This window comes from Notolepis coatsorum (genome assembly GCF_963971535.1).
Source record: "Notolepis coatsorum genome assembly, chromosome: 2".
In the NCBI taxonomy this organism is placed as follows: Eukaryota; Metazoa; Chordata; class Actinopteri; order Aulopiformes; family Paralepididae; genus Notolepis; species Notolepis coatsorum.
In genome coordinates, this window is record NC_140166.1 from 73,904,059 (window position 1) to 73,920,802 (window position 16,744).

The 16,744-nt window shown below is 46.9% G+C and overlaps 1 protein-coding gene across 2 annotated transcripts; it reads right to left on the minus strand.

Annotated features, from left to right (window-relative positions):
* Positions 1-1,360: 1,360 nt before the first annotated feature.
* LOC311223217 (glutamine amidotransferase-like class 1 domain-containing protein 3, mitochondrial) lies at positions 1,361-16,692 on the minus strand. 2 transcript variants are annotated; one of them, XM_084307986.1, is made up of 5 exons: positions 16,662-16,692; positions 15,175-15,287; positions 4,926-5,094; positions 3,594-3,795; positions 1,361-3,285 (listed from the first exon to the last, which is right to left on the minus strand). In XM_084307986.1, exons 2-5 carry the CDS (start codon positions 15,280-15,282, stop codon positions 3,093-3,095), a joined length of 672 nt encoding a protein of 223 aa, XP_084164112.1. In that variant the 5' UTR covers positions 15,283-15,287; positions 16,662-16,692; the 3' UTR covers positions 1,361-3,092. The 2 variants fall into 2 exon arrangements, with proteins under 2 accessions (XP_084164112.1, XP_084164111.1); XM_084307985.1 differs by lacking the exon at positions 16,662-16,692 and adding an exon at positions 15,980-16,100.
* Between the last annotated feature and the right edge of the window lie 52 nt (positions 16,693-16,744).

Sequence of the window (16,744 nt, forward strand, 5' to 3'; positions counted from 1 at the left end):
CGTAATAAAGGCGCTCTGCCTGGTGGAGATAATGAAGCAGTTTTAGTGTACTTGATTTTTCTGGGGCACTTTCATAATGTCCACATAAACTGTGCAATTTACAAAAATAAATCAACTTGCATTGAAATTGTAATTGTCTTTTTGAATGAATGAATGATTAGTTTATTTCGAACAACAATAGAAAATAATGAAGGAATAACCATGTAAAAAAAAATACAAAGATAATTTGCTGTGAAAAGGGGAAAAAATGAACAGAACAGTCTCTTGTCTGAAAAGGAAGAAGCAATTCGCTTATCAGGTCCTACCCCTTATTGCAATAAACCCTTATGATCCATTTACCGTTCAGTTTGCATAAGATTACCTAGTGTTGCTAATTGTCAGATACAAGAGTCACAATTGCTCCACGCCCGGCCTGCTTTGATGACTGATGTGCAACTCTGTTGAGACTAAATCAATAAAGATGGACAGGGTGACTAAAAGATACCAGCTACCCAGGAGGATGTTTGAGGATAAGGGCACATCTTCTGTTTCTAAACGGATAGCCCTAAAATTAAGTACAGTCCATTGTGCAAAAACAGTCTATGTGCTTATACTGTACAAAGACACTCAATATTTAGTAGCTGGGCAGTGCTTAATAGTAAGAAGAAAAGTGATTAAAGGTCCCATATTGTGGAAAAACTAAATTTCCATACATTTGGGTCTCTGATGGGCCTGCTAACACTCAAACTAACACTCACTCAAACTGTGAAATAAGACAAGCCAGTCCAATTTTGCACCCAGCAAACTCAGAAACTGTGCCTTTAAAACTAGTCGTTTGGGCTTCCGTCTTTATACAGTATTATATGTCACATGAAAAAGCATGTCTCATTGTAATGCATGGTCCTTGACTCGTGTATGCATGTGGGTAAACACTTGGCAAAGTACAAAATGGTGGCTTGCTTGTTAACTTTCTATTCGTTAACTCTGGTAGCGCTTGCCTGACCGCAGCAGTGCAAAGAGGCAGTTGTTTGGGTGGCTAGAGTCCTTGACTATTACTAGGTACACCAACAAACTGAACAAGCTGGTGAGGATGACTAGCTCCGTGGTGGGACTCGAGTTGGTCAAACTAGAGGTGGTGGCAGAGAGGAGGATGAGAAAGAAGATGGCTGCGATCCTGGAGAACCCCTCTAAGCCCCTCTATGAGGAGCTAGCCAAGATGAGGAGCACGTTCAGCCACAGACTGATATCCCCCCCCAACACTCCACTAACCGCCTTGGCCAGTCCTTCAGCCAACATAAAATATAACCGATAGGGCATACAGACGCTCATCTGCACCTTTGTTTACAATGTTTATTTTTCTCATATTCTTTTATTCAGATAGGATAGGATAGGATGAGCTTTATTAATCCCCTTGGGGAAATCCGGTGACATACACATACAGCCATAGCCTCATTATACAAATATTTCACAATCATTACATTTGACAGTAATAATGGCACACATAAATTCAAAACAAGTACATTTGTTGAAAACATGCCACTACAGTATGTCTTGAGACAGCTCTATGCATAGTCCGCTGCAGATCAACAAGGCTCTACCAGGGTAGTGCGTCTGCGCGATTCAGAGGGAGATCTAATTGTATTGCCTATATTTATGTCTTTCTATTACCCTGCCCATACCTGTACCTCCCCTCCCCCATGCTGCTATGATGCCCAAATTTCCCCAAGGGCATCAATACATGTATATCTTATCTTATGGATTAGTTAATATTCTGTTGCAGTTGCAGCATTTATAATTCATATATTCAGTGTGTTTGTTTTCTCCACAAGAACACTCAAAAACAACTAGTTCACTTTGATAGGGTTAAGATTTATTAATAAAAAAATAATGTAAACATCAAAACTAGGGCTGTCAATCAATTAAACTATAATCATGATTAATTACGATTGTCCAGTTATTTGTGATTAATTGCATATAAATCGCAAATTTTTGTATCTGTTCAAAATGTAAGTGTTTAATACTCTTATCACCGTGGGAGTGAACAGATATGTTTGCTTTATGAAAATCTAGGTTTATTAAATAAGATAAATAACCAAAATTACAAATATCTTTACAAAATAACATTTATAAAAAGAAATATGCTGCAAATAATCACAACATGGAAAACCCCAATAGGCAACAACAGATGGCTATATTGACCTGTTACATTTACATGTAATATTACTCACACAATGTAGTGTCCAACTTTACACTTACACACATAAAGGTTCACTAAAACTTATTTGAAGCAAAACCCAATGGTGGACCTCAATGCATTGCAAAACCACAGACACATTGTACAACAGGTACATTGGTATCGACTAAAAAATAAAGGGTCACAAAAACATCCCACAAATCCAACTGCTGACCTTTTACCGACTAATACGCTTTTGTACAGTAAAACAGAAATTCTCTCTCTCCCCCTCTCACACAGTCTACCATGTTATTTATTTTCATTGTCTGGGCATATTGGGGGACAGACAGAAATACACTCAGAAATGTTTGTCTGAAGAAGTCTTCCTTTTTCTTGATAAGTATATTATGAACTGGTATGATATATATATAATATTTTTTTAACGTGTGTTATGCATGAAAAATGTGTGGCATTAACACGTTAACTGTGACAGCCCTAGTTAAAGCGAATTACACAGCACACAGTATAGAATACATCAGATAGATGATTGTTGATGTTGTAATGTAAATGTGTGCTTGAGATTAAATGAAATACCACAGCAGAGTAGAGTCATAGGAGGACAGATTCAGCACTAGAAATGATTTTCAAAGATGTATTGCTACTCCTGTGCTTTATTTCCCCTCACCAAAGTTAAACAAGGTTTCGCTTCACGCAGGACGCTTTTTCAGGCCTGATTACCTTTTATTTTTATACCCCAGAGGAAAACAATGTTTAATTGACCTCATACAAGAGGCTTCTCCAGGCCTGAAGAAAGTGTTGGGGGGGGAATAAAGCAGTGTAGTAACAAGGTCATCTTTCTTTTCTGAAGTAGCACTGCTATATATATATTTTTTTTTTCTTCTTTTACCAAAGACAAACAAACAGCACAAACAATTCACACCTAAGCCAGTTTCAGAACCTCGGTCACCATGACACCGACTCCATCGAACACTTCGTGGACAGGAGCATTGCACATGAAGGCGCTGGTGGTGACCAGCTTGTTCTTGACGTCAACGTGCGCTTCCCCAACGTCCGTATTCACATGCTTGCAACCCATCGCCCTCATGACTCCTGCGGTCTGCGCGTAGGGCCACCTGGAGGCAGGGGGGAGACAAGAACAAGACAACATTAGAACCGTATATCGTCCTTTTCACTTAGTTGAGTTAATTTGACAATATGGAAACGACACTATCGCACGATTCCTTCGCGGCTTTAAATTCGTTGTGGATAACACAATAAAGTCTCAGACTTGTTTCCATTGTCGACTTATTTGCATCCGACAACAAACTAAATGATACAGATAAAAACATATAATTAAACAGCCTCCAACAATGACAACCCAATACTGACAAAACAATAACATCAGACATCTATCTACATGTCACCCCTTCACATACTGTACCTGTCACTCTCTTTATCCTGTCCCACGGTGAGCTCACAGCCAGGCAGGGTCTTGGCAGCGAGGACCGGAGAGATGCAGCACATACCCAGGGGCTTGCCAGCCTGATGGAAGGCCTTGATGAGCTTGTCCACCTGGGGCTGGACGGTGAACTCTTTCCCCTTCATTGCCCAGTCAGACAGGTTCTTAGCCACTCCAAAGCCCCCTGATGGAAGAACACACACAAGAGGACGACTTCAGGCTGTTTCCAAAGGATATCCGTAGAGGTTAGGTTCAACATAATGACATACAGTGACAGTGTCATATAGGCAAAGCACCCAGTCCTTGTCTCTCTCCATTGGCTCCCAGTGAGGAAGAGAATCAACTTTAAAATTATGCTATTCACCTACAAAGCCCTCAATGGTCTCGCTCTGGCCTACATTGAGGAACTCTTGGTCTAACCCGTCAGCTCCAGGTCCCTCAGATCAAATGACCAACTGTGTCTGAGGGTCCTGCAGGCCAAACTGGTGACAAAGGGTTTCCGGGCCTTTGCAGTGATGGCGCAGACACTGTGTAATCAGCTCCCTCTCAACATCAAGTCTGCCAACACCGTACAGACATTCAAGGCCTTGCTTTGTTAACAGAATTCGGCTATAGGGCGACAATAATGTGGTCAAGAGGCATGGTTTCTATCTTGAGCCCAAACTGGCGTGGTTTATTTATGCACATGTTAAGCAGCAGTTCAATAGGTCTTCTCTTACTGAGAGACATGGGGGGAGAGAAAGAAGGGGGAGGAGACATCTACTTATATACTTGCCACATGGTGGTGTACCTGAGTGGCTCTGCCTAGAGCGCCCTCTAGTGGAAACAGATATATATGCAGCTAGACAGTTACTGGTGGAGACAGTTATATATGCAGGTAAACAGTTACTAGTGTAAACAGCCACATATACAGTTAGACAGTTACTAACAATCCTACACAGAACCTCTGACTTCAACATGCTTAAAACCCACCTTTTCGCTCTGGATGATCACTGAGTTACTTTGCTGTTGTGTTGTGTGTCTGAGGTGTTACTATGTTCTCTGTCTGTCCGTCTGCCTGGTTCCCTTTTTACATTGTCCTGTCCATTTATTCGTATCCCCCCCATCCCCCCCCCCCGGGCTGCGCCCCAGACAGATGTAAAACTTGGCTGGGGGGGGCGCATTATAAATGAAAATATCATATCATATCAAGGAACAATCTCTAAACTGTGGGTCAAGGTGCAATGCCTGTAAACCGCCACTGGGGGTAGCGTGGCTGTGATACAAATTGATGGTACTGCAAATGAAGGCACACTTCTGCTTCACCGATCTCACCTGGAATGATGACGGCATCAAAGGCCGCAACGTCCAGCTTGGCTAGGTCGGTCACATTGCCCCTAGCGATGCGAGCGCTCTCCTGCAGGACGTTGCGTTTCAGCTCTTCTGGCTTCTCCTCACAGTGGTTCACCACCGACTGATCCGAATTGGGAGCAAACATCTTGACCTGGGCAAATCAATAATAAGATCAATAATATTATCAATGATAGTCATATATATAATTTTTTTTTACATAAATAATATTAGCAATATAAGAGGCAAGTGAATAATCATTTACTGTTAAGTATCTTTGGTGAGTTGGCCTGCTTCCTTTTTTCCTGTTGTATGCCACTCAGACCCAGTTCTCATTTTCATCAAACCATAATAATTCAATGACCTGTTCTGCATTCTCACAAAGGAGCACGCAGGTTTTCATATAAAGTAGCCTACAATAAAACTAGGTGCCATTTATGTTCATCATCTCCCAGATCACAAAACGTCCTCACGTACCTCCTTCTATTGCCAGGGGTAGGATGCCTCTTCCCGGGTAGACATAGGGTTCCACACCAGAAGGTTTCTGTTCTATCTATTCAAGGGTCCTTAGCATGGAAACGTTTGGGAACTCCTCACCAGACTACATGTCAGCGTGTGCATTGGACCAGAGGATGTTGCTTGGGTCTCATCATATGGATATTTTAGTGTTTGGAAAAACATGTAATTAAAAGTCACATTGTGGAAAACCTATGAACCCAGAACGCAGTCACAGAGTTCGCCAAAGCGAGCACCTCTACATCCTGCGAAACCACGCCCATCAGAGTGAAGTATACCTGGGGGAGTCACGTGATAGTTATATTATCGTATAGCTCCGCTCTGCGTCATACTGGAATACACTTCCATATCAGTCTAAGCACTGAATAAATCTTCACATGCACCTATATACACACATCCATATGGCCACACCCCCATCCGCTCCTCTACATAAGCAGGGGTGTGGCCATACTAACAGCTCCTTCCTTAGTTTTCACCACGGCAAGTGTCTGTATACACCACTTTGAGTTTGGTGAAATGTTGAAGAGGAGCTACGATGAAGGAGCTACGTTGACATTATATCTTTGTTTTCTCTCTCACTATTTTTGAGGAAATACAGCGATAATGTCTTCGCCACTGGGGTGTCTAGAAGATGATGATCATTCTGACCTCCACCGGCATTTTCGTATTAGGGGCTCGCGTCGCTGGCCTAATCCCCACCTGCATTCCTCCAAGCTGCAGTTGGACAGGTATTACCTCCGCTACTGCAGCTGGACTTTGCTTGAGAGGCGCTCGGCTGTTGTGAGAGCTAGCTGCCTCTCTGGGTGAGTGATGGTTTTTGATATGCGAGCGCCAGTTGTGTTGCTATGGGGGGAATAGCTGCATGATTTTACGAAAGCCGGCTCCAGGCTGGTACCCTTTTTGCTGCCTCTTAGCGGCGTGGAGAGGGTTCTGGTTTGACGCCCACGCTACATGAGCTCCTCATCGGGAGCTCTATTTGCCTGGGACCGTGTCCGAATCTGCGGTTCAAACCCCCGGATCTCTGGACGAACGGATACTCTCTGTCACCGTGCGAGGCCCCACCTTTCAAGATGAAAGTTACCCAGCGCGAGGGAAGTGGGTTTGGTGTTTCGTTATAGGAATTCCTCCACACCCAAGTCGGCTGCAGCCCATGAGGGAATTGTGCTGGCACTGCTGTGTCTGTTAATCACCGTTCTGAAGACTGTGTTGACTTCTTTTTCTCTTCTCTCTTAGGATGAGGAGAGGGACAGACGGCGGCTGTCTGAAGTAGAGGCCTATATTGTGTTCTCTCGTTGTACAGTTTTCGGTGATAGCTGCTTAGCTTGCGTTTTAGCTGGGTTGAGCTACCTGTTAGCCAGTTAGCTGTTAGCTACGGTGCTAGCTCGGTACGCTCGCTAGACTGGGAACATTAGCTTGATGCTACCAGTTAGCCTGGAGTTGGCTGTTAGCTTATGCTACACCGTTGAACATTAGCCGTGAGAATAGCAGGCCATAACACTCTGACTACGACGTCATCTTTGACAGAGGATGTAGTCGGCCCTGCACTATGATCGGCTGTTGGAGGGGGGGCATTTCAAGAGCTTCTTTGCCCCACCAGCGAGGGCCTTCGTCAACGTAAGGAGACCAGCCTGTTGCGGTCCTCTCAGCCTGCGTTCATTGGTGCAGGTAAGGGTCCTTTGGACACTTAACGCCTCTTCCTTCCTTCCCTTCTGAATGTTTTGTAATAACGATTTTTTTTTCCAAAACGTATGTTGCTACATTTGGGGATGCGACATGTGTTGTGTGTGAATTGTCTTGATCGCTGGTATAGCTTTCTCTCTACCTAGAAAACGGTGTTGTTTTTTAAATGAGTAAAAATGAACTGGTTTTGTTGTATGATGAGAAATTGTGTGTTCATGTAACGTTAGGCAACGTAGTTGAGCTCACAACTGGCTGGGTTAATAACCCTGCAAAGCTATGCATAGTGGCATGTGATCGAGGGGTGAGTCCTTCTCTCAGCTTGTGATGACAATAAACAGGTGGCGTGTTCACATATTAACAGGGCTGTACCTGTTCAACCGAGTCGTATCAGGGGTAAGGTGGTGAGGGGTGGTCCCCCCGGTTTTCCCCTGGGCCCCCCCCCCCTCCCCTAAAACATGATTTTGTTTACAATATATTGTTTCACTATGTTTGTGGGGATACGGTGTAACCCCTCAGCTTCTGCTGGGGTTGTGCTCCTGCTTAGATAAGCAATTTTTTTCTAGAAAAGATTGTTTGGTCGCTGTCATGTGGACTTAGCAAGGCCTGTGGCCAGTACTTAATCGAGGACTTGTGTCTTCTCTCGTTATGAAAAACGGCGTTCCTCTTACGGTAGTGAGAGTGTACTTTTGCCTTTTTTGTTGTGATGGAGGGTTGTGTGTGTCGTTAAGATCCACAACTGGGTTAGGTGTTGGCCTACAGAAGTCACATGTGTAAGCTCTTGTATCGGGGCCCTTAAAGGGGCCCTCTCTTGGTCTGTGTTTTTCTTCCTTTGAAAAATTCAGATGGCAGGTTCGCACATGAGTCTATGTGAAGCTGTTACTGCTTCATGTAGCACGCTATGACTGGTGTCATGGCTCTGCTTTGTCATTGCATCGTATCAGGGGTGAGGGGTCATGAGGGGGTGAACTGGTGAACTTCCTCCCCTTTTTCTGATTGGTCAGGGGTCAAAACCTCCTGTCCTTCGGGCTTCCTGTCACGTTGCTGGATCAGCGCGTCACAGGGTAGGGAGGGGGGGGGGGAGTTTCCTGATCCCACGCCATATTGGGCGGTGGGCCACGGAATTCCCCCGCCATAAAGTACGTCACTGGGCGCGTTTCTATTGGTTAGACTTCCATGAGTTAGTCAGGCTCCATGTTGTGGACCTCTGTTACAGGGAGTTTCAGAGCCTCCTCCTCAGGGAGTTTCAGAGCCTCCTCCTCAGGGAGTTTCAGAGCCTCCTGTGAGTTCAGACCCTCCCTCTCAGTGAGGGAGCCTCCTCAGAGTTTCAGAGCCTCCTCCTCAGATTGTCAAGGTGAGTAGAACTTAAAAAGAAGTTCTGCTCTGTTGTATGTGTATTGAGCTTGGTGGGTGATGCAACACAGTAGAGACGATTTGTTCTTCTGCTCTGCTCCCTACTAGTAGTGTGTATATTGGGTCAGAGGCTCTGAAACTCTGAGGAGGCTCCCTCACTGAGAGGGAGGGTCTGAACTCACAGGAGGCTCTGAAACTCCCTGAGGAGGAGGCTCTGAAACTCCCTGAGGAGGAGGCTCTGAAACTCCCTGTAACAGAGGTCCACAACATGGAGCCTGACTAACTCATGGAAGTCTAACCAATAGAAACGCGCCCAGTGACGTACTTTATGGCGGGGGAATTCCGTGGCCCACCGCCCAATATGGCGTGGGATCAGGAAACTCCCCCCCCCCCTCCCTACCCTGTGACGCGCTGATCCAGCAACGTGACAGGAAGCCCGAAGGACAGGAGGTTTTGACCCCTGACCAATCAGAAAAAGGGGAGGAAGTTCACCAGTTCACCCCCTCATGACCCCTCACCCCTGATACGATGCAATGACAAAGCAGAGCCATGACACCAGTCATAGCGTGCTACATGAAGCAGTAACAGCTTCACATAGACTCATGTGCGAACCTGCCATCTGAATTTTTCAAAGGAAGAAAAACACAGACCAAGAGAGGGCCCCTTTAAGGGCCCCGATACAAGAGCTTACACATGTGACTTCTGTAGGCCAACACCTAACCCAGTTGTGGATCTTAACGACACACACAACCCTCCATCACAACAAAAAAGGCAAAAGTACACTCTCACTACCGTAAGAGGAACGCTGTTTTGTTATTACAAAACATTCAGAAGGGAAGGAAGGAAGAGGCGTTAAGTGTCCAAAGGACCCTTACCTGCACCAATGAACGCAGGCTGAGAGGACCGCAACAGGCTGGTCTCCTTACGTTGACGAAGGCCCTCGCTGGTGGGGCAAAGAAGCTCTTGAAATGCCCCCCCTCCAACAGCCGATCATAGTGCAGGGCCGACTACATCCTCTGTCAAAGATGACGTCGTAGTCAGAGTGTTATGGCCTGCTATTCTCACGGCTAATGTTCAACGGTGTAGCATAAGCTAACAGCCAACTCCAGGCTAACTGGTAGCATCAAGCTAATGTTCCCAGTCTAGCGAGCGTACCGAGCTAGCACCGTAGCTAACAGCTAACTGGCTAACAGGTAGCTCAACCCAGCTAAAACGCAAGCTAAGCAGCTATCACCGAAAACTGTACAACGAGAGAACACAATATAGGCCTCTACTTCAGACAGCCGCCGTCTGTCCCTCTCCTCATCCTAAGAGAGAAGAGAAAAAGAAGTCAACACAGTCTTCAGAACGGTGATTAACAGACACAGCAGTGCCAGCACAATTCCCTCATGGGCTGCAGCCGACTTGGGTGTGGAGGAATTCCTATAACGAAACACCAAACCCACTTCCCTCGCGCTGGGTAACTTTCATCTTGAAAGGTGGGGCCTCGCACGGTGACAGAGAGTATCCGTTCGTCCAGAGATCCGGGGGTTTGAACCGCAGATTCGGACACGGTCCCAGGCAAATAGAGCTCCCGATGAGGAGCTCATGTAGCGTGGGCGTCAAACCAGAACCCTCTCCACGCCGCTAAGAGGCAGCAAAAAGGGTACCAGCCTGGAGCCCGTTTTCGTAAAATCATGCAGCTATTCCCCCCATAGCAACACAACTGGCGCTCGCATATCAAAAACCATCACTCACCCAGAGAGGCAGCTAGCTCTCACAACAGCCGAGCGCCTCTCAAGCAAAGTCCAGCTGCAGTAGCGGAGGTAATACCTGTCCAACTGCAGCTTGGAGGAATGCAGGTGGGGATTAGGCCAGCGACGCGAGCCCCTAATACGAAAATGCCGGTGGAGGTCAGAATGATCATCATCTTCTAGACACCCCAGTGGCGAAGACATTATCGCTGTATTTCCTCAAAAATAGTGAGAGAGAAAACAAAGATATAATGTCAACGTAGCTCCTTCATCGTAGCTCCTCTTCAACATTTCACCAAACTCAAAGTGGTGTATACAGACACTTGCCGTGGTGAAAACTAAGGAAGGAGCTGTTAGTATGGCCACACCCCTGCTTATGTAGAGGAGCGGATGGGGGTGTGGCCATATGGATGTGTGTATATAGGTGCATGTGAAGATTTATTCAGTGCTTAGACTGATATGGAAGTGTATTCCAGTATGACGCAGAGCGGAGCTATACGATAATATAACTATCACGTGACTCCCCCAGGTATACTTCACTCTGATGGGCGTGGTTTCGCAGGATGTAGAGGTGCTCGCTTTGGCGAACTCTGTGACTGCGTTCTGGGTTCATAGGTTTTCCACAATGTGACTTTTAATTACATGTTTTTCCAAACACTAAAATATCCATATTCCTGTCACGTTGCTGGATCAGCGCGTCACAGGGTAGGGAGGGGGGGGGGGAGTTTCCTGATCCCACGCCATATTGGGCGGTGGGCCACGGAATTCCCCCGCCATAAAGTACGTCACTGGGCGCGTTTCTATTGGTTAGACTTCCATGAGTTAGTCAGGCTCCATGTTGTGGACCTCTGTTACAGGGAGTTTCAGAGCCTCCTCCTCAGGGAGTTTCAGAGCCTCCTCCTCAGGGAGTTTCAGAGCCTCCTGTGAGTTCAGACCCTCCCTCTCAGTGAGGGAGCCTCCTCAGAGTTTCAGAGCCTCCTCCTCAGATTGTCAAGGTGAGTAGAACTTAAAAAGAAGTTCTGCTCTGTTGTATGTGTATTGAGCTTGGTGGGTGATGCAACACAGTAGAGACGATTTGTTCTTCTGCTCTGCTCCCTACTAGTAGTGTGTATATTGGGTCAGAGCCTCCTCCTCAGGGAGTTTCAGAGCCTCCTCTGTGAGTTCAGAGCCTCCCTCTCAGTGAGGGAGCCTCCTCAGAGTTTCAGAGCCTCCTCCTCGGAGAGTCCTAGTCCAATTGTTACATAGCTCAATGTTGCAATATGTCTTTTCAATTCATTGCTCACGTGGGAAGTCTCTCTGGGGGTTCCCCGTCCCCTCCTTTATGGAGCAGGTTGACGGGGTATTGTTTAGGGAGTTCCCTGACTCCTCGCCTGTAATGGTCTGTTGAGTCATGGGTGTCCCCCCGTCATAGGGTACGTCGCTCCCCGTCCCCTCTTTTATGGAGCATGGTTGACGGGGTGTTGACATGGGTGTTTACCCATGTCCGTATTTTTTCTGTGAAAAAAGCGGCTTCTTGTCGTTCTCCCAGGCGACTTGGAGGAGCGGTATCTGGGTTCTTGTTAGAATGTCCATTGATATGTTTTGGGTCTCGACGTGTACATAGTGCTGGCCCTGGGTGCTTCTGATAGGAACCACGCATGGGCTTGCGCGCCTTGGTTGCTCATCATTGAAACAGCGTTTTTATGAGGCAACTGGGATGGAGTTTATCTCTTCCGAGCGCCAGTGTACTAGGCTTGTCTCGACAAATTCTCGTTCATGTCTGGGGGATGTTAACAGAATAGATCAAAGCATTGGTAGAGGGGTCTCACGCCCTTGGGGTGGGCCACCGGGCGCGGTACGAAAGGGACCGTCTGGGTGGCGCCCTCTATAATGTTTTGGATCGACACGCGTACCTACCCCCCTCCTGGGACTGGGGATGGCGGCGTGGTTAGGGCACGGGACTGATTCTGGTCGCGCCGGACCAGGTCAGTTAACCCGTTGTCCGCCGGGGCGCAGATCTGCTGTTCTGGTACCCTGAGGGACTTGTGCTTTTTTCGGGGGGGAAAATGCCGGGTCGGCCCAGGCGTTGCAGGGTTTGACGTTATGGAGATGTTCGTGGTTATGTTACTACGTGTTACCCCTCACTGTTGCTTGGTCCATGTTGTGTTGTACCTTGCGCTGTGCTGAGGGAGCCTGGTCCTTCTCCATTATTTTTTGCCCCTCTCTTCTCCTGCTTAGGCAGGGCTGGGAGGGGGCTGTTGAGGTGGTTCTTGTAGAACTCCTCTGGCAACCCTGTGTACGCCCCGGTCCGCCGGGCCCGGGTTCGAAATTGTTTTCGTCGACCCGTTGGCCTGGGTTAACCCCTTTTTGAAAACTGAAACACTTGTACTGCGGTATAGCCAGTGTATACCCGCAGTTGTGTTTTGGAGTTTTTTCTTGGGGGGTTATAGGGACAACCGCCTCATGTTAGAACCATGGGGGTGGTTGGTTCCCTGGTGTGTTGGTAGCGGAGTCAACTCTCGGGGTAGGCCGGGTTTGGCCCCGTCTACCTGTGAGTGTGCCCCTGCACCTTTCATGACGTTTGCCAATCATGTCAGCCTTCTCTGCCTTGGCCCCTCTAGGGAGTCGAGGGGTTTTTGTGGAGGCTGCGACATGGTGCACAACATGCCAGCATACGCCCCTTCCGCCGGGGTGCTGTTTCAGCAGACCCCTTTGGCGCCTGTCTAGTCCGCAGTGCTCCAGGCTCAGGTCGAGTGGCCTGTTGCCTGGATTGAGGGATCGACCTCTTTTGGGGGTCGTCTCCCCGGTGCGCTGCCTGCTCCCGCTGTGGGTGTAGCCTCTTGAGTGCTTCGGGGCGGCGTGCTGTAGGGGGGAAGGGCCTGCTCTTGGATGGGCCCTGTCCGAATATGCTGGCGATGTGGGGGGTGGTGTCACTAGTGACCGCCTGGTGGGGTCTCGATGCTGCGGCGTCGTTGGCCTCTCCAGGCCCCCTTTTCCGGGGGGATCCGGTCCCTTCCTGGGTCTGGGTCCTCCTTCGCGCTCCGCTGCTACGGCCTTGCCACAGGGTTGGGCTTTTGCTCTTGACCCCGTGATATTAGGGGTTGTAACAGGGGTTTGTTCCTTCCGTTCGTTCCCTGGTGGCATGTGGATTGCGCGTTTGTGTAGTCGTGGGTAAGTCCCACGGTCTGCTCACCCTGTGCGTTGAGTTGCTAAACTCCTCTTCGCACAGTCGGATCCGATACCCTCCCGTCCTCCGCTAGGGGGGTCCGGGGTCTCGGGTCCTCCCCAGTTCTGCTGGTTGTGGGGGGCCTCAGCGGGTACATTTGTCGGGCTCTCGCTCTGCTTAGCTCCTGTATTCCAGTACGACGCAGAGCGGAGCTATACGATAATATAACGTACGGTTATGTATATAACCATAGTTATATGAGTATAGTGACACACTTCCAAGGCCTCCTGGGTCAGGACGAGATGGAGGGACCAGTGGAGGTCAGCAGAACCATCCAGGCTGCACCTCTTCATCAATGACCCTCTGGACATCCCTGGTCAGGACTTGCCCCGGAAGCAGTGGACAACCCTCAACCGCCTAAGGACCGGCATCGGACGCTACGGCGCCTCAATGAAGAGGTGGGGCCTCAAGGACAGTGCCTCATGCGAGTGTGGAGCCCCTGCACAGACTGTGGAACATATCATCACCAGTTGCCCCAAACACCGGCCACCGTATTTGGAGAACGCGGTCTGATGGAACTGGACGATGAAACGTTGGCCTGGCTTGCCTCAACGGAGCTGCAGGTCTAAAGACACACGCCAGAAGAAGTGACGCTCTGCGTCGGACTCACTGAGGACCCCGTGGTCTTGCCTTTGTGGTGAAAGACTTGGGAAGGAGCTGTTAGTATGGCCACACCCCTGCTTATGTAGAGGAGCGGATGGGGGTGTGGCCAGATGGATGTGTGTATATAGGTGCATGTGAAGATTTATTCAGTGCTTAGACTGATATGGAAGTGTATTCCAGTATGACGCAGAGCGTCACTATACTCATATAACTATGGTTATATACATAACCGTACGTTCTAAGACCCAGGCGAATTTCTGCCTTTGGTCTTTACCATGGGAGTTTCTTAAATATGGTTCCACTTATTCATTTGGTCTGACATTTGACAGAGTTGGCATAATTAAATTATTTGTGTTTTTATGTTTGAGAAAAACAAGAAAAAGGAACTGCATTTGAAGACCAGTGTCGAGCGAGTGTTTGAAGTTACGAAATCAAAATAGGAAACCTCACTCCCCAAGTCTATACCAAGGTCCTGGACCCAAACATGTGGCAATATATGGTACATTATCAATAAAAGAAACCTTCTTATCTCTTTGAATCACTGCATCACATCACTGATGCTGTTGGCGGGAAAGGTGGCCATTGAATATAACATTGAAAGTAAGATGATGTAGTAAGCTCATTGTAAAATGTTATAATCTTTTTTTTTCTTTTTGTGCTTGCATCTAATTTTAGCCATCTTAATTGTTAGTTTCATTATGCATTGTGTGTTGAGTACTAACTTTTAATAATTTTGTTTTGCAATAATAATTGTTTTTGTATGTTTTTGTTTTTGTAAGATAGCTGGTTGCTATGGCACCAGCTAATGGGGATCCGTAATCAAATAAATAAAATAAATCAGTCAGCAGGAAGGGTACATCTCTGGCAGCCGAGGGTCAGTGGCATTGTTTGTCAAATAGCATAGTTTTTTGTTTGTAGTTTAGTTTAGTAGTTTAGACATATTAGCATGATAGGTAGTAGTATAAGTATAGTAGCATAGTAGTAAGGTACATAATAGTAAAAGACAGTCAGAAGGTACGTTTTTGTTTTGTTTTGTGTTTTTAGTCGACAGCAGGAGGACAGCAGGAGACCGGCCGGGTTTCAGCTGTCCTGACTGCGGTCGGCAGTTGGTTCCACCATCGCGGAGCGAGTAAACGGGTGTCCTTACTTCTGCCCCGGCGCGACTCAGGTGGACCAGCGTGGCGGAGGCCTCGTGGATCTCTGTGCCATCGTACACCCCACAGCCCGCGAGAATAACTGCCACGCGCTTCACCATGGTTCCTGTGGCACACACACACACACACACACACACACACACACAATGACTAGGCACTTTTCACAAGCCACCCGCTGCACATGCTCGTATTAAAGATTTAAAAAGCCAGGTGATATCCATGCCACCGGAGAGCGGCTGCCAGGAAGCTCATCGCCGGCTCATACATTCTGCGTTGAACAAGAGGAAACAGGAGCGTGAACGTCGACAACCCACTGCTGTGAATACCACGGGGCAGGCGTGGCCCTGTTACAATGAGACGTGGAATAAAAACAATTCATCACAGCCTTCTCTAAGTCAAGCGAATTATTTTACAATGGTTATCTTCTCGTGTTTCATCAAGAGTTTGCTCTCAGTATGTGGGCACATGAACAGTGTTTTGTTCCTGTCTAAAGCATTACACTTACATTTACATTTAGTCGTTTAGCTGATGCTTTGATCCAAAGCAACTCACAAGTTCTGTACAACAGGTCAGCAGGAAGGGTACAACTCTAAGTAACATTGTTCATCAAAGAGTGTTGAACTTGGGTGCTACATTCTTGAGTAGACATTAGGTAGTAGGTAGTAATATAGGCAGATTCCAGTTAGCAAAGTGCATGACAGTACGAAGCATTATGTATTATGCATTGTTGATAAAGTTGCCATGTTGAGACATGGTAATCATATGCTATTAGTAAAATATACACATAGATTCTCTCACCTGTAAAAAAGTAGTTGGTCTGGCTTTAAGAGCTGAAGTGACTGTTCCAAATGAGGTGTGTAGGTTGAACTGAAAGGGAGCCTTTATACTCCTGCCTGTCTTGGCTCTTCCCACACCCACCATTCTGGACGTCTGACATCATTGAGGGAATTCGTTTTCGGTTTTATTATTTGCATGTAGTCTCAGACAAATTGCTGATTCATGATGAACCCAGTCAAAAGAAATATGGGGACGGGGGCGGGGGAAGGTTGTGAATAAACCATTGCACTTTCGTTTATTTTCGTTTATTTTTGTACAGTAATTATAGGCTACATTGTATTTTAACGAACCGCGTGGCGGAGCCAGGGCGCAGTATAATCATTTATTATTAAACAAACAGTAGAGCGAGCCTTGCATTTAGATGCCTGTTTTGCACCATTATTGCTATTGTGCAAAACAATTATTAGGTTACAATTATAGGTAAAGATTCCTTTAACCTTGCCTACTCGGGATAAATAACAGACACAACAACCCACTACTTTACATGGATTTAAATGAGCGAAATCCCCCCTTCCCAAAGTCAATAAAAAGGGAGAAACTCGATTATAAAATGTGTTTCAAATTATTGCAAATATGATTCCTGCATAGTATAGGAAGTTAGATACAAACAATTACCAAAGCTTGGGTTGCTCAAGGAAATTACCTTTTGCCTTTCTGCGGTGGTGGTAGGTCCTGACGTCACGGCTGGGGCTGTATAAAGTATAAACAGCGCTCCTGACAGCGAGG